The sequence below is a fragment of the Lytechinus pictus genome, chromosome 8, assembly GCF_037042905.1.
Source record: "Lytechinus pictus isolate F3 Inbred chromosome 8, Lp3.0, whole genome shotgun sequence".
Lineage (NCBI taxonomy): Eukaryota > Metazoa > Echinodermata > Echinoidea > Temnopleuroida > Toxopneustidae > Lytechinus > Lytechinus pictus.
The window spans coordinates 17,060,300-17,084,046 of record NC_087252.1 but is presented as its reverse complement, the minus strand read 5'-3'; the positions used below and the strand labels follow the sequence as shown (position 1 = coordinate 17,084,046).

General features: G+C 36.4%; 1 protein-coding gene across 2 annotated transcripts; it reads right to left on the bottom strand.

The window, feature by feature from the left end:
• Positions 1-4,590: 4,590 nt before the first annotated feature.
• On the bottom strand, positions 4,591-22,908 carry LOC129266276 (phosphatidylglycerophosphatase and protein-tyrosine phosphatase 1-like). 2 transcript variants are annotated; one of them, XR_010294430.1, is made up of 6 exons: positions 22,518-22,908; positions 15,728-15,884; positions 11,812-11,889; positions 11,056-11,247; positions 6,931-9,864; positions 5,931-6,487 (listed from the first exon to the last, which is right to left on the bottom strand). XR_010294430.1 is itself a non-coding variant. In XM_064103668.1 (5 exons), exons 2-5 carry the CDS (start codon positions 15,866-15,868, stop codon positions 9,706-9,708), a joined length of 570 nt encoding a protein of 189 aa, XP_063959738.1. In that variant the 5' UTR covers positions 15,869-15,884; positions 22,518-22,908; the 3' UTR covers positions 4,591-9,705. The 2 variants fall into 2 exon arrangements, 1 of the variants encoding a protein (XP_063959738.1); XM_064103668.1 differs by having other exon boundaries at positions 4,591-9,864.
• Positions 22,909-23,747: the final 839 nt, after the last annotated feature.

Below are 23,747 nucleotides of genomic sequence, written 5' to 3'. Positions count from 1 at the left end.
CTGAAACTCGAGCAGGATGTTCCCTAATACTTGATTAACCTTATGCCCAAGTTTCATAAACTAGGTCCATATACTTTCTAAGTTATGATGTCATTTCAAAAACTTAACATTCGGTTAAGATTTTGAAAATAATTCTCCCAACATGGTCTAAGTTCATTGACCCTAAATGACATTTGACCTTAGTCATGTGACCTGAAACTCAAGCAGGATGTTCAGTAATACTTGATTAACCTTATGTCCAAGTTTCATGAACTAGGTCCATATACTTTCTTAGTTATGATGTCATTTCAAAAACTTAACCTTAGGTTAAGATTTGATGTTGACGCCGCCGCCGCCGTCGCCGTCGGAAAAGCGGCGCCTATAGTCTCGCTCTGCTATGCAGGCGAGACAAAAAGATCATGACCAAGAAAACAAGTGGAAAGGAAATAAAAGGAAAGAGTAAAATATAATATTATTTTCTGAATATTATGTCAAAATCTATCACAAGATATGATATTGTAATGAAAAATTAAGAATATTTGCGTGCTCGCTTCGCTCGCTCACAACTGTTTAATACATTTTACCCGATCTGCCATATCTAGCTCCTTCAAAATTGACACAATACACAATTGCCATTGAAATGCATGAATCCCTTCCTGTTTGTAATGTCAAGCATATGATTAAACTTGGTCAAGGAATCAATAACCCCTTGAAAAATGGATTCATGTCTTTTAAGGGTACCATAACATAATTTGTTTCACATAATAAAAGGATTTGAATGATTACAAGTTTTCCCAATTAATAATGCAAATCTTCTTGCTTGGGTTGACAAAAATTAAGTCTTATTTTCTTACTTATGAAGGAAAATTCAAAGGTAAAAAAGTTTAATGAAAATACAAAATAATTCAAGTACATAAATAAATTTGTAAATAAAATTTGACAGCATAATTCGAAAATTATTGCACAGCTAATGAAAAGGTTAAGAGGAAGTCTGCTGATTAGCAAGAAGTCTGATCATCATATTACTCATATTCTGCCATTCTGGCGCAAGCCTCTTTTTGAACCCCCGACAAAAACGTCCCGTGTTCGCTCAAGCATGGACAATTTTTTTTTTCAAATTGCATTTCAAAGATAAGATTTCAGAGCATCTATTAACATCAAAATATAGATATCTTTATTTGAAACTAATTTTTTTATAGACTTCTCAAAACTGTATCGTTTTTTTTATACGCACTGTATAGAGGATGAGACCACTGTTGTCCATAGAGAGGGCCTATTGCAATGTTTTCAAGTCGGAAGATCGATCCCATCTTTTCCCTCCCGTTTTTCTTGCTGTTTGTAAATTAAGGGGGGGGGGGTTCCATCAAAGCCCGACCCCCTTCCCGGGCTACACGGGTCTGTAGAGCTAATACTGTCCTACGCTCCTGAAACAAGAGTTATTACGAATCACCATTCCAGGTCGTAACAAGTACACCCGGGAAAAATGTGAATTTCAATCAATAGAGAAAAATCAAACAATCTGAAATTTCGCTTATTTTTCAAAACAGTTCTATGCACAACTCAGTGACATACAAATGCGATAGTTGATGATGTCCCTCACTCACTATTTAGTTTTTTGTTTGTTTTGATTATACAATATTTCAATGTTTACAAATTTGACAATGAGGGCCAAATTGACTGAGCCATGAAATGATAAAACAATGGTAATACCACATGTTCAGGGAGGAATAAAACTTTGTTTCACAGGAGATCAGGGAGAAAATTTGAAAATTTCATATTATAAAATACAACAGAAATAGTGATGTCATCAGTTCTCCCATTTGCATACCGACCAGGATGTAAATATAACTGATTTGTAATATTAAGCGAAACTTGAAAATGTCATAACTTGCCTATTTTTACATCCGATATTGAAGAAATTTTCAGTGTTATGCTTGTTGGATTTTCTTCTTTTTATTAAAATCAACCTTTTGTTGGGGTGGACTTGTCCTTTAAAGTTGTGAAGATCGTCTGAGATTTAATTAAAAACTGATTGCAAACAACCTTAGCACACGATCATACCCACATGAAACCACACTAGAAACAGTCTTTGTATATAAAAACAATAATTTCAGATATTTATTCAGGAATCTTAGTTCGACCTTTACTGCAATCGGCCATTGTTAAATTTAACACTTGGAAACGCGGGCCTCACTGTGACAAGCAATGAGGGTTGATCAATAAACGGCCCTTTGTGATTATTTCAATCGATGTAACTGTCATATTGAATGATTTGTTGCAGTCTCGAGACATGTGATATAAAATTACAAAATTGTAAAAAGATATGAATACCAAAGTGCTCCGATCAATTTGACAATTATATTGATAAAATATTCACCTTTGTGGGACACATGTACATGTAAGGAGTAATATTGCATTTCATTTTCATTTTTACATGTTTTATGTACACTCTCAATTCATCAACCACCAATTATAGTTATAATCATCAACTTCATAATCCTATCCATAATCTAATTAATTTGCTTAATATATTTGATTCAGTATTTGTGTACTACCCCTCCCCCTCTCTCTCTTTCCCCTCACTCTTCCCCTCTCTGTTTGTTTATTTTATTTCATTTCTAGTTACTTATCCTTCATCCATTACTTTTACACTCAATATTTTAACAGTCACACTTCACATGGAACCTTCAGCCAACACACTAAATATTGGGGTGTTAAAACTGACATCAGTTAGTGTCCCTCGAGGACCACACCATGAGGTGATTAATTACACCTTAGAGATGGAACATAATACCAAAGAGTGTAAAAGTAACATCCAAAGGTGTTGTAATATCACCCATAGCATAGGAGTTGAAATAACACCGAAAATCAAACCCCACAGTAAAATGACAGGTGAAGTCCTCTCTACATACATCAATTGACACAACAGTTTTTGTTAATAATGAGTTTTTACCTTTGGCTGCTTTACATTATACATTATCAGTCATAATTTTCAATAGAACCACAAGATAACATTAGTACTTTTTTCTTTAATATCATATACATTTTCTGGCTTTACATATATGCTTTGCTTACACTCAACGTTTTGGGGAAAAAGGGTACGTTTTGATGCAGTAAACTCAGTTGTGAACAGTGAATATGAATAATACCTCAGTCACATTGCCCCTACGGCAGCCGTATGGCGAGTCGAAAACAGTTGTTTTATTCATTTTTATTCAAACCCCCTATATGTAACTGGTACAAAAGATTTTAAAACGGTTGTTTTCGACTCACCATACGGCCACTGTAGGCAAAATGTGACTGAGGCATTAACTAAAGCCCCCATCACACTTATTCCGAATCAAGCAGAATTGGCCTGAATGAAAGGACTATTGTTCGACCACTAGTCGGTCATTTAAATCTACTTCGAACACCATTCGAAAATACCCCTCGAATGTTTTGAACATGACCAAAACCTTCGGGACTGCCAAAAGAAATGACAAAAAACTTTTGAATGCACTCAGAATGCAGTCAGAATATTTAGAATGCGCCTAGAATGTCCAAGAATGTAGCACGAATTATCAATCTGACTCCATTGCGGTTCATTTTGACTAGTGTACGATGATTCACCTGGTCAATTTACTGAATTTCAACACCAGTTTGGTGAATTCATAAGTTCCTCCCAAAAATTTCTAGATTTTTTAAATATTTTTTTTTTCCAGCTTCTGCTTGATTCCTGCTGATTCCAAATAAGTGTGATGGGGGCTTTAAGTTCAATTCAATTCCAAAAAGGGTAGTTACACACATCACCTCAGAATGTGGTAGCTCATTTCATTAACACATTTCTACAAAAAAATATAACTGAGATAACATGAGCAATGTTTATAAAACCATGGTGAGGGGTGTAAATCAAGAAAGATTTACATGATGCAAATCTTGAAGGCCGAGATTCCTCCGTTAAATTAATAAATATATATATGAAAAAAAGAACTAGAATAAAAAACTTTTGAAAATAGTACTACTTATGGGGCGTTGCAAGAAACTTGCCATCAATTGCAAGTCTATTTCTGGTCCCTAAATCAATTATATGTCTTACAGCTAATTGCAAATTAGTGATTGATTGCTAATTTGCTCCTTGAAACAAGAAGTTAATCTGATTTGCTACATCTAACGTTGATCTATCAGTTGTAAAATTGCAACAGAATATTTGCAATTGATCGCAAATATTTTCTTGCAACACCCCCTAAGACAATAAACTATTTGATACGAGTTCATTTTATACTCACATTATTACAATTAGACCAGTATTCCCGAGAGATACAAATTACATTAAAAATCTCAAACAATGCATCCAGCAAATCTCCTTATACTATGAAGTGCCAAATTTAATAATTACAAATTGGAAGTACAGTGTATGAAACATCATAATACATGTTTTTCAATGCTTTCTTGTAACACAAACACTATAGGGCATTCCATAAAAAAAGCTTTGGAAATACCAGTTTAATACCAGTATTATACCGGATAAATAGTATCAAAGATTTTGAATGAAATATAGATCTATACAGCAAAACCTCTCTCAGAACATGATTTGTCTTTAAACTTTTGAATTTATACATGAAATCATAAATCAGATGTATTTCCAGAAATGAGTTGTGCATGCCCCTGAGCAATCATCTCGTTGGCCCGTATTCTGAAGCCATGTTTAAATTAAACTCTGGTCTAAAGTTGTGGTTTTGACTATGGATAGCCAATTGCGACAAAAATCTCCCAACAATCTAGGTTTAATTTGTTGCTCAATTTATTTACAACTGCCCGGGAATAATAACTAAAATAAATTATTTCACCATTAAAACACAGAAAAGGAAGATAATGAATGAAAGATGCAAACAATGAAAACACAATTATAACAATGATGGCTTTCCATAATTCTAGCCCGGACCATGGCCTATAAAGTTAAATCCATGCTCAGAATACGAGTCATTATGTTCAAATCAATTATCCTATAATGAAAAAGAAATAAATAGATTTATGTCAAGCACAATAGAATCAAATGTTAATACATGTACATGTAACATTTTCAGCCCCCCCCCCCCCCCTTCCCCCAACTTTCATAACTGACCCACATTATTGAGGCACTATGGTATTTTGTAGAGGGGAAAAGTTTTAAAAGTTTAAAAGGTGATTTCAATATAGTTTAAGATTTTTAAAAATCCCATAAATACGGGTTGATACAATGCTGATCTCTACTCAGCTGTCAGACATTGTGTAATACTTGTTGATGAAAATAGTGATTAATAAGTCTTCATTTATTATTGGATTCAACAAAACTTCTCAGATTCATTTAATTTCATCTAAAAAGATGCGTTATACATATCCAAGAGAGAACTCATACAACATATTATGAATTTGAACTTTTGAAGATTTGCTTTGAATCATCTATTTGAATATACATGTAGTATACAGTAGAGTAGACTATGCATATTAGTACACCTTAGTTTCCCAATTCAAACAATTGCCTCAAACTCAAACCCAAAGAGATTTGACTTTAATAGATTGTACATGAAGAAAGTGGTAGAAACTTGTTCTCTGACCTTTACATATATATTTAATCATGTCGGTTATGTGAATAATATAGTGAACATATAAAATTTGCATTGAAAAATAGTGCACTTAAATACAAAATTGAAAGACAGTTCTTGTCACATATTGTTTTACTATACAAGGCAGATGGCTGAAATGTACATGCTACAATAGAATACATATAATTTTGACAACGATTTCTGGAATTGATTCATTCATAATAATAATTATAATGATAATAATAACGATAATATGGAGTAACATCAAGGCATTTTGAGATGGAGTAGGGGGGGGGGCATATTTTTCCCCTCAAGTCTAGGGCCAGTAGGGGTAACAATAGTTTCACAAAATGACCCTCTATTAAAACTCTTCTTTTTTTCCTCTTCCACTCTTCTTTCTTTCCTCTTCCATCCTTTTTTCTTCCCTTTTCCTTCCACCTGTTTTGGGGTTGCACCCCCCTTCCCTGTCCTACAGTGCTGCCACCCTTCATTATAATACAGCTCCTTCCTTGGTAATATTAAAGCAGAAATACACAAATTATAACATTTAAACACAAAAAACTCAAGGTAACATACATTAAAATCTTACTGTCATAAAGTCCTTCTCTGGTACCATGTCACTAAAACCATCTTCAGCCATTTTTAACAAATTCAATTTACAAAATATTGTTGAATACATGTAGAGTGCCTGGTACTGCCTAATCAGAAAACAGCAATGAACACAAAGTACACTTTTGATTTTCAACATGCGCTCATGAGAGTAAAATCACATTAAAGGAAACCAAAACCCAAGGAGAGAATTAATCTTATTGAAAAGAGTGAAATTAGGGAAGCAATTTAAAACAAGTTTCATGAGAATCGTTTATAAAAGAATAGAGTTATGGAAGTTTGAAAACTTGTTGTATTTCTATAGGGATCCTGAAATTGGCAAACATGCATCAAAATGGCTGATTTCATGGGCAACTCTCCATTTGTTTATTACACAAATTTCAGATTTTCCCCCATTATCTTTCAAGTTGCATGATGAGCACATTATACCGTATGTCATGGGAAAATTATATTTCACACAACGGTGACAAGACATTTGCTCCGGGCTTTATTTCATCTAAGATTTAGGGTTAGGGTTGCAATAGAGTTTTAAATTACATGTAGGTTTAGGATAGGGTATAGTGTTAAATCCTGGGTTGAAGTTGGTAATTCCACTGATGTGTGGAACTTGCATTTGAGCAATCGAGCCGGTGCATATGTCATGGAACCCACACAACACATGCCAAGGCCATGAGAAGATAATTAAAAAAATATGCAGAGTAAAGGGAAAAATATGAACATTTGTGTACTAATTTATAAAACAAATGGAGAGTTGCCCACAAAATCAACCATCCTGAAGCACGTTTGCCAATTTCATGATCCCCATAGAAATACGATAAGACTTTTCAAAACTTCCATAAAACTCTTTATTTTATAACCAATTTTGATGAGACTTGTTTGAAACTGCACCTCTCTTTTTACTCTTTCCAATGAGAATGATTCTTGCCTTGGAATCTGGTTTCCTCTATATTAATATTTAAAGAAAATTAACAGTTCACTTGAAACAATTTTGGTCCGATGGGTGCATGTTGAAAGGCTTCAGTGTGTCAGTCTTCAATGCTACTTTCCAATCGTATTGATCACAATGATCATAAACCCTGAATGACCGAGGGCATAGTTACGATGGGGGCACATTACACAAGGTGAGAATCTCTAGGTAAACTTCATACAGTCAACATTCCAGAATGTAAATATTCGACAAAGTCAAAGCAACTACTTCGACCAGGGCCTTGTTGCATAAAAGCTACCATTATTGTAACTTTGCCATGCAATGGTAACTTGCAGGGGATCCTCGATTCTGATTGGCTGTCGATCGTTGTTACCATGGTAGTTACCATTGGATGGCAAAGTTACCAATTTTACCATAGTGGTAACTTTTATGCAACAGGGCCCAGAATATGTGAATAAAATACAGGCATACCTCTTCAAAGTCGAACAGGGACCCATTGCATAAAAGCTACTATTATAGTAACTTTGCAATCCAATGGTAACTTCCATGGTAACAATGCCCAATCAGAATGAAGGAGTCCATGAAAGATGCCATTGGATGGCAAAATAATGGTAGCCTTATATGCAATGGGAGCCACATCTGTGGTTCTTAAAACATTTGACATAGGCAAAGTTACCTGTATGTAGTACTACCTGGGCCCAGTTGCATAAAAGTTATTATAAACCTCTCTTTAAGAATGTCGGATAATCCATTCCTCTGATTGGTCAAAATTGTAATCCACCATGCCTGCAAAACAACAAACTAAGGTGGTAACCAAGGTCAACGGGCATAGTTAACAAGATTTCTGCCCGTTGCCCCCTGACCCGCCCCATAATGACGGGCATAGCAAAATTTGGCCGAGATCCCCATTTGATTGCATGCAAACTATTGCTTTCTGCAGTGATTAGATCTAACGTTAGCTAGCTTAGAATTTAAGAGTAGACTCTAGATCTAGATCTAACTAGGCCTAACGTTTTGTTTAATCTTAGATCTGGCGTAGTCTAACTTAACCCTTTAGCACCTGAACCGCCCGAGACCGCCCTTCCTATTTCACACTGAACCGCCCTTAACCGTCCGTACGTTTTCTTTGCGCTATAGTATCTCTTGTCTATGATTTACCGTGGTAATATTGCGTGTGCATACCGTATAGGTTGGCTGCTACATAGATCTGCATAGAAAAGTGTATGCTCCTATTGAGTATGATAGAGAAAAACCGATTGACATGCATCGGTGTGTAGCAAGTTCCAGACTGTTGCGCAGTCAATCTCAGCAAAGATGGCTGCGTCCATGTCTCGGAAAACCACTTACTTCGCCGAAGAAGCTCGGGCCTTGCTATATGTTCATCAAAACGTTGGATATCACACAGAGTGACATCTAGATGTGAGTTGGAATTAATTTTTGACATATTTGATCCAAGATTTGGCGAAAACTTTAGTATTCTGTCAGTGATACTTTACATTTTTTTGAAGACGTGGGACTGGGGCGGCTGAAACCCGAACTTTTTGGTTTTTTTCTTCTCGCTCTGCAAACGATTGTGAAAGGTCAATATTCGTACATCTGATTGAACTTTGTCATGTACCATTCTATTCAACAGGTCCTATGCTACAAAATAAATATAACTTGTAATGAACAAAAGTAAATTTATAAAAAAATATTTCAATTTGTTTGGAACAATGCCTACTTATTACCAGTTTTATTGTTTCCTCCAGTGAGTAATTGCCATTATGCATAGGAATCTGTAGGTGCTAGAGGGTTAAATCTAACGTTAGATCTAGACTCTAATGGAGATTTAACTAAGATTGTTAATGTTAGAATAGATCTATACAGACTCTAATTATTTGGTTCCTCAAATATGTAACGTTCGGCCTACCTGACTAACGTTACCAGTATGGACTGCTTTAATATTCGACTTCGAGACCTAACGTCAGGGGCAGGGCTAACTTGGGGCCTAGGCCTAACGTTAGCCTGGGGCCTAGGGCTTTTAGGCATAAGTTCTTGTTTAAGATTTACATGTAGACCTAGATCTAGACTAGGCCCTAGATCTAACGTTTAATTCGGTTCATAAAATATATATGGACTGCTTTTGTATTCGAGACACGGTAGTTTCTTTCAGCTCGCGGGTACTGCATCGGCCAGACCATGCCCTCGGGCATAGTCGCGTTGTGGTCCCCTTGAGCCTCTAGAAACAACCATGCCTCTCAAAGCAGTCCATATATCTATACTATTATAGTAACTTTGACATCCAATGGTAACTGCCATGGTAGCAATGCCCAACATCCACTCAGAATCAAGAATTTCAGGGAAGTTACCATTGCATGGCAAAGCTACTAGAGTAATGAAGCCCTGTATATTGGTGATGAATGTCGAGTCAACATCTCCTAACTCTTCTCATTTTAGTACAACATGGATGCCAGTCAGTTGTTCCCGCCGGGCATTAAAAAAGGTCAGAATACAATAAAGTCCCATACATACAACTGGTGCAATACAAAGCCTTACAAATGCCTCAAAATCTAAGTTCTCAGGCGTGAAGCCAGGAGACTTGCATCTCAGAATAGAAATACTATAATCCGATAAACGTTCAATCATTACCTACGCATCCTTTGGCTCACTGGTTTTGATGGGGCGATTCCTCTTGACATGCTTATCATAATAACGATATAACGCTCTGAAATGCTTGTCCTTGAGTAGAATGTGAGGGCGCTTCGCTTGCATGAACGTCTGGGCCTCTTGTGGAGTGCAGTGGTTGATCTAAAATAAACAGAAGAAAAGAAAGTTATTAAAAAGAAACATGACTTTCGATGGGATCTATCACAGACATCAGGGGAGCATTCATTTTTTTTCGTACGACAATTCGCCCGACAAGTTGTCGGATCGGACAACTTTCCTTGATTTTGATTGGCTGAGAAGCACCATTACCACAGTAACTGACGGATAAAACGGGAGTTGTCGAATAAAACGTCCAACAAGTTCTTTCCAATCACTCAACTACAAGATCTGAGATCAATCTCTGTTCGAGTTTATTCTGATCTTTGCGATTGATCCGATCAACCTCATTATGGAAATCCATCAATGACTTTCGATGTCATAATTTTTTCCTCAGGAAAATCTACAGTGTCCTTGGTAAACACAGATAAAAAGCAGATTGAATTTTCAAGAAAATCATAAAGTAATGAATGGACATTATATCTAGTAAAAATCTTCAACAAACATGCTTTATAGAAGATGATATTGCTGGCTTTCCATAGTTGTGGTTGATTGGATCAATCACAACTCTAAGACGGGGCAGCGGAATATTTAGCCAGTGTTTGCCAATGTCCATGAATATTGCAAGCGCTTCTACCATGTAATCTTTTTCTCAATAGTACTTGTTAGAATCTTGAAATGATAAAAGGATTCTGGTTAACATATACGCATGTCCACATACAAGCTGGCTTTATGGTCCAGGTGGAAGCTGGTTTGGTCACATGACATTTGCACCGGTGACATTTGCTCTGATGGGAAATCTGCATGTTAAGCTGAACATAAAAATCTAACCTCCAAGACTAAATAAATCCTTATCCTAATATCTTTACATTATTCTGAACGAAAAACTCTATTACAGTTCTAACTCTAACCCTATGCCCTCTGAGATATTACGACTGGAGCAAATTAAAACCCCACCACAAAATGCACTCCATCATGCCAAGTTTTAAATGTAGAAAACACTACAATGAAATGAAATGTAATATTTATATTACATGACTTCACAATTAAATATCTAAAACATGGCAGAACTTGAACACTTATAAGAATATAAAATATATAAATACTGTATGTTTATTTTCTGGTAGGGTTCACAAACGTTTGAGCACCACAGTATGTCATGTCACCACTGTTCGCCCCCACCGGCCAACCCCTATCCACCCCCCCCTCCCCTAGTATAATCGCTCCTTCACTTACCGTCATAAGATAACACCCTACCAGAGTAGCGCTTCTTGTCCTCCCTGCTTTGCAATGTACATACACACTGGTGCCCTCGTTAGCATGCCGTTGGATAAACTCTACGCCCCTCTCGAGGTACTCCAGACTGGGTGCCTCGGTGAAGTCCACCGTAGGCAGTTGGAGGTGCTCCATGCCATTCTTCCTCCATTCCTGTGATACGATTGATTTAAATTTATTTTCATACTTCACAAGATAGCAAAATAATTACATAATACAAGAAATACATTTGATTACATACAAAATACAAATTATAACATGCATAATGGCAGTGAATAAAGTGAAATATGAAGGAACCTGCATAAAAAGCAGAGCTTGTAATGTCTGCAGGTTCGTTAAAGTAATTATGAAATTAGTATAAAGGAGATCGGACACTAAAAAAAAAATCAGACTACAAAGGAAAAGCCAAAGATTAGCGGAAAATAGCGGGGTAAAGAATGAGAGGGAAAGTCGACTTTGATACAGTCGACTCCGTGTTACTTTCTTGAAGTATTACACCTCTTTAAAGCCTGACTTTATCTTTAATAGCTAAGTGTTAGTCATGTGAACTACATGTATAGTAGGGTATCACCAAACATAAGAACATTACATGAACAAATGCGTAGTAGTAAATAGTAATTACCGAACCAATCCTGGATAAAAATATTTCCACTATATATACTTTCTCAAACCCCGTATATTTGTTTATTAATGCCCTTTCTTATGCGACCAACATACCTCTACAGTAGGAGTGTGTCTTCTCAGTTCATGATCTTCATTGAGTGATATCACTCCTTTTACATTCTCTTCTTTTAGCTGAAAGAAACAAAAGACAAAATAATCAATCAAAGTATGTTTAGAGGAATGAATCAACTTTGTCAAAGATAGATGCACTTCTGGCTGAATGTAAAAAAAAACACCTAAACTTTGTAGATAAAATGCAAGTTATTACAGGATAAGTCCACCAAAATAGAAAAGTTGATAGAATAAACAGAGAACAATCAAACAAGCTTTCTGCAGGCGATATCACTTTCATTCAAAATTCTGTTGGAATGAACTTACCCTTTGAACAATCTATTTTTTAATTGAGGTTATAATACACAACACTGTGTTTGAGAAAGTTCACCCAGCAGACAGGCAGAGCTGGTTGGCCCATCGCAGTGACATATATGTACATGACACAGAGGTCATGTCTGTTGAAGAAATTCTTAATAGTAGTACATCTGTACATGTACATGTGTGGTGGTACCCTTTTCGCGACAATGTATCTTGATGAATAACTTACTGTTGGCATAAAAAGCTCTTGTCATTCATATAATATGGTCCATATATAGATTAGCTACTAGATCATATTATTACTTCGGCTGTAGCTGAGCCGCTACAGCTGTACAAACATCATCACTGTTTTTCTGCACAAAAGTTGAAGACAAACCAAGTTTCTATTCAGCTATCTCCACCCAAAACTCCTGTTTTCTTCCTTTTTTAATTATATTATCACGAAATACATGTAATGCCTGGTTAAAGTAAATAATTTAGCAGACCGATGACTTTAACTTGGGATTCGAGTTTGATGAAATAAATACATACTTTAATAATATACTTTAAACATACAAAGAAACCAGCCTCATGAGAAATGTAGGTCTTTGCTTGACACATTTCCATCGTGGTCACCAGGGGGCGTTACATCAACATTTTCATCCGACAAGTTGTCAGGTCTGGCAACTTTCCTTGATTATCTTTATCTGAATGGCAGTGTTACCATAGTAACTGTTGGATAAAACAGTACTTGTCGGATAAAATGTCTGACAACTCCTTTCATGAAACGCTCCCCTGGTCAAAAATTGATTTAGAAACAACTTTCTGGCAATACTTTTTGAGCACATCAGCAAAACTTGTCTATTATTACTACATTGTAATCATGGACTCTATGGGAAGTCTAGCCTGGGCTCTTTGAGTAGTCTGCAGGCACAGACCCTGATTGGAACTTTGATCAGCAAGTGTGTCTCCACGCAAAGACTAGCACATGTACGAAACTTGCTGTTTCAGTTCAGGGAGGGCCTTCAGTACACAAGGCATGAGTAGGCTGCACATTCAGACCCCAACTCGAGTGAAGGGTTTGCACAGCAGACTATACTCTTTGACCACGGGGGAGGGGGATCGCCCCAAGCCCCCATGTATTTTTTTTTCTCTCTGATCACCCCTGAGAAATCTATCCAGGACGGTATTTACCCAAGCTTTACACATGCATGGATGCAAACAGTGCGGTTCATCTCTTCATTCGTGCAGAAAATTTGACAATCACCATGGGTAAAAATGTTTTATTTGCACAACGCTGAATGTGATCATTTCATACAATGCATGTAATGTACACTGCAGAAGATTTCCAACAGGTACTGAATTGAAGTGAGTGAACTCAAGCCTGGCTGAAATTAGAAGTATCCATCCACTAGGTTTAGTACATTGTATACTGACCATGCAAACAATCACAATCAGATGGTAATTTTTACGTTTTTGTAGACGGTTTTCGAAAAATCGTGGGGGGAGGATTGAAGCCCCAGAGACCCCCCCTCCCCTCCCCCACCCCCTGGTTCCATGCCCCCTGTTACACTATCTGATCTAAATTTTGTTTTGTGAAATGCCTAAATGTAAATGTACATATATACATGTAGATGTTTAAATCCCACTCTGGCAACTTGCACTTTGGCAAAGGTAAACAAAAAATAATAGTCCATAGATCTACATGTATGAATTTGTATGTCATCTATTAAGATGAAACAGATCATACATGTAGATAGCCCATAAAAAAATGATCATTTAATTTTTTCTAAGTTTGGGGTACTTTTCACACCCTACTGGATGAATCTGCAACATTAAAGAAGCTCTAACATTGCAGTGAAGGGGGATTTCCACTGCTCTTTTATATTTCCAGGGGGGTGTTTCACAAAGATTTAAGTTTGACTTTAATATCTTACATGTATTGATCAATACGCAGTAGTGCGTGTCCTCTTGGCATGATCTGACCAATACTGTCATGCCTTTTATACCGCGCACAACTGACGTAGACATAAATTAAGTGCGACTCTAAGTCATACTTAAATCTTTGTGAAACACCCCCCTGGGCTATATTTTCTGGGGCAAAATTGCCCCATGCAAGCCCCTGTTACAATTTTTCCCCGTTATAGACCGACTACATGTACATATTGTGGGATGAGAAGACCAAATGGGTGTACATGTAGACCAAGTGACAATTTGCCAGTATTATTGACTCCACAAACACATTTTGATCTTGCTTTCAATCACTAAGCTTCAGTGGCTGTACACAAAGTATGACCTCTGCGGAAAGGAATTTCAATAGTTGAAAGTAACACAGGTTCAGCATTTGTTCTCATACATGATCTGCATTCAAGCACTGCGTACAGTATTAAGGCTACACCTCAACGACTAAAACATGGAACAGAATAATCAACTTCTCAAATGTTCATAATTATTGTCTGTGCAATATACAATATATTGCTACAATTTACAATGTACATGTAGCTCATGGGGTTTGAAAGTGAAGAGTACAGTTCTAGGACACACATCTCTATTTGTCAGCTCCTGTGATTTAGAGTGGAAAGGGCTTGGTTTCAAAAGAAAGTTTTGAAGGATGTTTTAATATTCTTAAAACTTTCTTTTGAAACCAAGCCCTTTCCACTGTACAGTACATGTATGTGTTTAAAAAAAAACACATACAGTCACCTTGAAGCGATTACAATTAGAAATGCCAAACTAATTTTAAGAAACCCCACACACAAACAAATGACAAATAAAATTTTGTAAGCCTACATGTCATTATAAGTAAAAATGAAAGCTATTTTCTAAAGACAGTGAAGGGGGAGGGTTTTCACAAACTGCGTTTAAGTCCCTATTTGGGTAGGGAAAAGTGTAATACTGCATCCACTGGTAAAGACACATGATTATGGACACACTCTACTGCTTATTCCTTTAATTAAATCATGTCATTTGCAAGTTTAATAATGAATACCTTGTGAAACATGCCCTCGATTGAATATAGTTTTTAATAATTTACATCTTCAGAGAGATTTTTGTTTATACATGTAGTCAGGAATTTCTATTTTGGTATACATGTACATGTCACTATTTTTTTTTCCAGGAAAGTGGGGAAGGGGTGTCATGATATGTGCACTTTGCTTGAAAGATGCAGATATGAATGGACAAAGTGTAGAGTGCTTGACAGGGTGTAAGGTGCTCTGGCAGAATGTAAAGACTATTCAAAAAGAAAGAGTGCTCTGACAGGGTGTAGACTGTAGAGTGCTCTGAAGGGGTGTAGAGTGATTTGACATCCATGGCGTAAATTCCTAAATAAAGAGTGCTCTGACAAGGTGTCAAGCACTTTGGCAGGTAGTGCTTTGACATGGTGTAGTGTACTTTGACACAAATGTATTAAAGTGACTTGACAGGATTTTAAGAGCTTTGACCCAATGAAGTGTTGGAGTGCTTTGAAACTGGGTGTAGTGGTTTGACAGGGTACTGTAGAGTTTTTGACATGGTGTAGAATGCTTTGCCGGGGTTTAAAGTACTTTGACAGAAGTGCATCAATAGGGTGTAGAGTGGTTTGGAACTGGGGCATAAAGTGCTACTACTATACACTCACCTGATTGATATAACTCCTAAATGGTAGAGCTCCTAATATAACTGTTGAGTCTATTCTATCGTACCAATTCCTTGAAGTCACATTCTTCATCAGGACGTTCCAGTAGAGAGTAGGGTAGAACAGTGCTCTAGACCCACCCATCCTTCCTTCTCAGTCCCTATAAAAACAGACAAATAAAACAATACATGTACTGTAGATGGGTGTACAAAGACCTTTTTGGACCATGTAACTAACAGAAGATACATTTAATTGTATAGTTGTATACACTGACATAGCATAGCAAACTACAGTACAGGCAATGGGATCAAATGTATTAAAATAGGCTGGTAATGTAAAAAAGTAATAGTATCCTCATAAGTAGCCCTGAAATGTGTTTAATTGATTTTCATTCTGCTGTGCTGGTAGTTTATTATAAAAAACACATAGAATTTGTTCGCCTTTTGTTATATGAAACCCTGAAAACTCATCTGGGTCCAATTTCATCAGATTATTTTTTAGCAATGACTACAAGACTAAGCACAGTGAGCAGAGCCCCCTTAGGCCTCAATACTGTTTATTGGAGTGCACTTAATTTTGAACCATAATGATTTTAACTCTTTTTTATGTATGTCAAAATGCGTAACCAGGGCTCCCGAACACAGAGAATAGCGATCAATCGCTATTAAAATGAACTGACCAATCAATATCAATGTTACACACGCATTTGGTTTAAAATACTGACCAGGGACCAATCAGCAGTGGTTCTTTCATATTTGCAATCCATCGCAAACATGTGTTTAGCCCTGGGCACCGTTGCATAAAAAAGTAACGTGGCAACTTTGCCATCCAATGGTAACTACATATTATACATGTATCATGGTAACGCTGATCAGCAGCCAATCAAAAATTAAGGATTCCATGCAAGTTACAGTTGGATGACAAAGTTATCATAATGGCAACTTTAATGCAACGGGATCCAGGTCAATTTTCATTGCAAAATATACTGAGTTTTAGGCAGTGATTTGCCGTTTTACTGGCAAATAAAACAGAAATTCTGTACTTTTCATGTAAAAATTCATGGAATTCACCTTTGCAAAACGGAATTAAGATTTTTGCTGTGTACATTTTCAGTGACAAAACGGAATTTCCATTTTTAGATCAAGTTGTAACCAAATTACACATTTTCAGAAACTGAAAAGACAATTTTTTGAGACGGAAAATCATTGTCTCTAGAGTTTACATATACATGTACATGTAATTGAAAAAAAAAATTGAAATGATATCGAAAGATTTGGTGCTGAATGTTACTACAAGTACAATTATCCTCTCTCGAGGCTTTTTCAAATTAACTACAGTGTGTACTTAAAACCATTCCGATGATGGCATGTACATGTGCAATCTACATCCTAGGGATTGCATTGTCAAATCGATGAGCCCACACCCCCACATCAGATCAACAACAAAGCTACAAAGCAGACACCCGGAACCCTTTCAATTGAATGATACAGAACTTAAGTCTTTGTTATTGTGGGTCCAAAAAGTCATTCAATGGACACACCTTTTCTTGGGTATACCGGTAGTACATGCATGGATGTGTTATGAAGGATAGGAATCTAACCGCTTAGTTCCATCCTGCTTTAACCCCATCTGACAGCCGACGACGATGAGACATTGTTTTTAAACATGTGTTTCAACAATGCCTTTTCAGCTGTTTCAACAAAACAGACATTCTCATTTGGCGACAGTTTCTCGTAGCAACAAGAGATTTGGATTTTAACTTGGCTGGTCCAGTTTTAATAATGCATTAGTACGTTTTTTTTTTTAAAGCATGGTACGTCATTTGTATAATGTCTCATTTTTATACTTTGAAATGTTTGTATTTGATATTGCATGTTTTTTTTAATGAAAAATAAATGAATTAAATTCAATTCAACAATTCTGCATTAAAAAACTCTTCAATTACTTTGTCAATCTAAGGCTTTGTCCCCTCAGATGTCAAAAATTAATCCTTTATGTAAAAACTATATTGCTATGATACTGCAGCAGTAGAGTTAATCTATTTCCAGGAAAGCAATATATCTGAATTATTATGCAAATTTATGCAAAAATGAGTGCCCTCATTAAACATTTGAATAATTGAAAACAGCATCTTGCTACATCATAATAAAGTCAAATTTATGTTTGATCTAAATGTAGATAGATCCATTAAAGACACTGAAAAACAAGAACGTAAAATAGCACGCTATTTTGCAAATAATCCCAAGTTAACTTGGGATTGCAAGCAAACCAGCGTGATAATTGCGTCTCCATTACAAATAATCTTGAGATTGTTCAGATCGGGATAATTTGCCGGATCAGAAATAGCGCACCAAATTGAAAACTCGGGCTGGTGCAGACGGCCCTTTTGAACATAGAATACACTCGAGCCAGAACAAAGAAAATGGTCCAATAAATCCATTGACATTCTGCTATTGAGTGTTCTGGATTGATAACTACATACATTCTGGACTTCTGGTCCTTGGTATACATGTAGGTTGCGGACTTGCCACTGTAATCTATTAGTATTACAAACAAACACAAGTAAATGGAAAATAATGCAGGCCCAAATTTTCTTATTTCTTTTCCCTAGATCTATACTCTTTACAACAGTAGTGGATCCTTGGGGAGTGGGGGGGATTTTCGGTCCATGCTCTCTTTTTTAGTTTAATATGTCATTCATACACAAGTGTGCCCCTCCCTCCTTCTTTTTTTAGAGTAAAAGCAAATATTTTCAATGTGGATAAGTCGTTCATAACCTAGATTTTTTTTTTGCTTGTCAAAGTTTACCTGGGACAAAAAGGCCATCATTTTTTAGGAAATTGTTTTTTTGCTTGACAAATTTCCTTGGGAAAATTTGCCCCCCCCCCCTGCCGCCCCTGCCTTATGATGTAAACAATTTCACTGAAGAAAAATGTTATCAAAATTATTTCTTACATTCAATTACTTTTTTTAATTTCTCATGTAGATTCGATTCTGTTTATGATCGTTTATCATTTTGTAATGAAATTTATAGTGGGTTTACGCATTATATGAATTTTGGCTGAAAATGCATCTTCTATAAGAAATTGTAAATTCGTGTTTTGGAGCAGCTTGAGCCCGTCACTCTTTTTTTGTAACTTCTGAAGCATGATCCCGGTGCTTGAGAATTTGGTTTATAAACTTGTGTGTGACTCTTAAGTAAACAAAATATGAATGTAAAATGAAAATTATCATTTACAGCTACATGTGAATTACATAAATAATTTGTGTATTGTGTTAAATACAATGCCTCATAGCCAATATGATTATGATACCAATTCACCATTTTCATGACAATATATGCCATGGAATTTTCCCCAATTACCATGCACAAGGTACATGTAGCGGTCTACTCACTAATTTAAGAAGCTTAATGAAAGGAATGTATTAAGGTTGAGAAAAAATAAGTTCAAGGGTAGAAAATAATTATAAGTTAAAAGCAGCAAACTCAATCATCAAACCAAAGGGGAAATAAGTGAAACTAATGTAGAATAACGCAAAATGAATGGAACAGAAACCGAAGAAGTCTGGTTGTGCACTGTTTAAATTAGAAATAACAACCAATCAAACTAAAGCTAATGGAAGGATCAAACTAAAATGTAAGAACCCAATACATAAGATAATGTGAAATTCTCTTAGCATTGTACAGTGCGTCCCACAAAAAACGAAACCCAGATTTATCGATGATTTATCATAATTTAATCACAAATACAATAGACAAATGACCTACACCATTGTAAAGCTTAGAATCTCCTCTTTCATCTGAAATTACTTAGATTATTTCTCATTCACGCATGAGTGAGCAAAAACAATTTGAAGAGGGGATACCAAAAAGTAATTTGGCGGGCTGTATCTTGGTTTAAAAAAGAAAACCACATTTCTAAAAAGTTCAATATATCTGCTCTTTAATTTGATACCTCAATTACAGAAAACGGTCAAGAAATAAGAAAGTTCTGGTTATTTGAAAAAAGGCATGAATTTCAATAATTTCATAAAATGAAGAGGTTTTACAGGCTAGCGTTCAAACTCACTCGACACTCCGTTTTGTTGACGATCAGCCAGGCATGAAGTCTTTTGTTAACCATGCGATAGCTTCTGTGGGAAACCGGTGAAAACACGTTTATTTTAATGAAATTATGGAAATACAAGCATTGTTTCGAGGGAACGTAACTTTTTTACTTCTTGACCATTTTTTGTGATTAAGGCATCAAATTAAAGAGCAGATATTGAACTTTTTAGGCATGTGATTTTCTTTTTAAAATTCAGATACCCCCCGCCAAATGAGTTTTTGGTATCCTTTCTTCAAATTGTTTTTGCTCACTCATGCGTGAATGAGGAATAATCTAAGTAATATCAGATGAAAGAGGAGATTCTAAGCTTTACATTGGTAGGTCATTTGTCTATTGTATTTGTGATTAAGTTATGATAAATCATCGCTAAATCTCGGTTTCATTTTTTCTGGGACGCACTGTATAGAAAGAGAATTGCTATCTCATTTGAGGGGGAATGTTGAATTGTATGTCATTACGCAACATGTTATTGTTGCTATGTTAGGTGGAAGGGAGATTTCGGGTTAGCTTTCATTCGCAGTCATCACACCATACAGGGCAGTAGCATATTTTTCGCTCTCAACTAGACACTACATATGGATACCAAAGTGCAAGCCGAGCGCAGTAACCCCAACCCCAATGCAGCATTGGTGAATCTGGACTTTGTTGCCACAGTCCTAGATTCTAAATTGGAAAAGCTGTTAACGCAAATTAACTGAATAATCCAGCCTGCAGCTCGACGCTGCAGTGATGGGTGCTAAGACAACCTCTAAAACCTTTAAGAAAAAAGGCTGCCAGCGCCAATTCGATGACAACGAAGACGTGTGTGGAAAAATCGAAGAAGTCACCAAATTTATCGATAACGGAAAGTTCCAATGTTCTCAGAGAAGCGGAGGTGCCCCTCAGGGAGGAAAGAAACCAAAAAAGAAAATGTCAAAAGGTCCAGCTCTTTCGTGCTGATTTTGTTTCTGTGGGATAATTATGTATACTCTTTAATATCTTCGAAATTTGTATTAATTTTCACTGTGCTGAAAATGGTAATAGATTTTCTTTCGTCATATTTGTCTTATTCTGTTTTTTATGCATAATGACAAAGAGTAAATACTTTCACGGTTGTACTTTTAATAGTTTGGAAGTTCAAATGTACAACGTTGGTGTATGTACGAATATGTTTATACTAGTTAATTCTAGTAAGTGTAATTACGCATCTTGATCCCATTCGATCTTTTACCTCGCATTATTTGTTTTGAGGTGTTGGTGACCGCACTCTCCAAAGAGTAAAACAATTATTAAACAAATTGATAATGAATATAACAAACAATTTTGTTTGCTTTTGTTTGTGTGAAGAAAGGAGTCTGAAATGAGATTGTGAAATTCTCTTAGCATTGTATAGAAAGAGAATTGCTATCTCATTTGAGGGGGAATGTTGAATTGTATGTGATTACGCAACATGTTATTGTTGCTACATTGTATGTTTAGGTGGAAGGGAGATTTCAGGTTAGCTTTCATTCGCGGTCATCACACCATACAGGGCAGTAGCATATTTTTTTCCCCCAAGAATTCTTAAATCACAGAGATTTATAAAACCATATATTAGCAGGTTAAACAATTTATTTCCGTTCAAATTATGGAAGTGGTTAATAAAAACGTAGGTTGACCTTGAGCTAATTTCTTTGTCTGCTCGATCGCCTTAATGGGGTCGGATAGGAATTTCAGAGAATTTTCCTTATTAGGTTTAGCTCTGTTTTCGCCTATCTCAGGGTCCATGATTTTGCTTGTTTATGCAAGCAAAATCTTAGTACAGTTATCAAGTTGAATGATAACTCAATTTCTAAAATGCGATAATTCAATATTCTGATTATTGTCATGATTGTTTCTTTATTCTAAATATGAAGGAAATTCACACGTACCGTAATCGGTCAGTGTAATTGACATACGACCAAGATCTCAAATAGTGATGTTTCATTATTATGCAAGCATTATACATTTTATACATGAGAGCAACTTCAGAATATGTAATTTGACGATTACCAGTATAGTCTTCGTAATTCAAATCAGCATGCAAGCTGTGTTAGACGCTAGTTGTTGCATTATGTTTTGAGGTGTAATTATTTTGAGAAATGATCGTGTTATTTGTTTTGAGGTGTCGGTGACCGCACTCTCCCAAGGCCAAGAGTAAAACAATTATTAAACAAATTGATAACAAACAATTTTGTTTGCTTTTGTTTGTGTGAAGAAAGGAGACTGAGATGAGATACCTTCTTCTTCTTTGTTGTTCTTCCCCCGGTATTCGACTTCGAGGATCAGCGGCTATACGCAGGTAAGGAATAAACCAATAAGCAATAAGGAGATGTAGGTCTAGATGACAAAGATGTCTGGTGATTATGCAAATTTGCAATAAAACTTATGGTGAGGGATGGAATGAGTGGAACACCTGAGGAAATAACAGTGAAGGAATGAAGATGACGCAAAAGAGAATGAGAGGAAAGGAATTCAGAGTAGAATGAATGAATGACAACTGAATATCATTATAACTCATATAACCTCAGTTCGGACTGCACAGGCAGTGCTGCAAGTGCAAAGAAATGCAATAAACTCAAGTCAAATCAGACGGGACAGAAATGTAAAACAGCTGAAGAAAACACAAGTCAAAGGAAATAAACAAAATAGGAAAATGACAAAATAACCATCCTACGGTAACTTACACAAAACAACGGTTTCAGCGAACACAGCTCAGGTACACGGAATGTTGAATCGAAATCTCAAGTTTCACATCCACACGTAATTTGCTGGGCTCAAGATTTCGTTCGGGTTACCGCGACACTTGCAAGCCAGGAGATGAGGGCGGGGTGAACAACGACGAATGATGACACGAGCGGAGAGCGAAGAGAAAAATCGGAAGAGAATAAGTTCAATTCTTAGACAGTTTCAAGTCGCGAGGGTTTCTAATTTTGTGTTCTTGTAGATTGTGCTCATCGGCGAAGCTTTATACAAAACTGTCAAATCCACAGACATCTTAAAAATACAAATTAATGTAAATAACGTCGTTCTCAGCTCAGTGTATACAAATCGGTACTCGATCGTCCTGCATTGCGCAATTTAACGTCATATGATGGCGCTAAGCGAGAAAAGAAAAAAAAAATGATTGAAGGTGGGCACCGGTGCGTGGTGATGGTTTTTGACAGTTGATCATGACTTGGTCTAATCATCCATGGTCTAATCATGGACCTATAGTATTAGCAGTGGCGTAACTACGGTGGGGGGGGGGGGCATGGGGGGGCACGTGCCCCCCCCATGCCCCATCGGCTGCCCCCCCCCCCAAATAAAAAAAATAAAAAAATGAAAAAAAACGGGGAAAGGAGAAAAAGAGGGAGAAAGGAAGAGAAACGTGTAGTGGGAAAGAAGAAATTATTGGTTGCTTGCTTACAAGCATTCATGCTTTCTTAGCAATCAGGTTAAAAAAAAAATCACCACCACCACCTATAAATTGAAAACAGAATAACTTCTAACATTGATACTTGTTCAAACTAATGATCAGGATATAGTGTGTGAACTTTGGGGACAAGTTGATAATTCCTTCTATTGAAATTCTATTGATTTTTAATCTTCTCTTATTTGTCTAAATACACAATAGTGGAAGAGTAAGCCCAGCTCTCCTATAGACTAGTAATTATTAATCCCCTTCTCTCAAAAGGAGTGCTCCATGTTTTGTGAACATTTTCCTCTTACTTGTGTGGGTTAGGATCAATAATTGCGCGAGAGTTATCATTACAAAGCTTAGTATCGCCCCTTTCAGAAGGGCTATGTAACTAGATTTTAATTTCTGGCGACTTTTTGTGGGTTTTGTGGTGCCTGGTCACATTTGCTTATTTTCCATCAAGTTCAAGTGTCGTCCTTAACATTGGCGACGGAAGCCAAACAATTTAAGGGGGTAC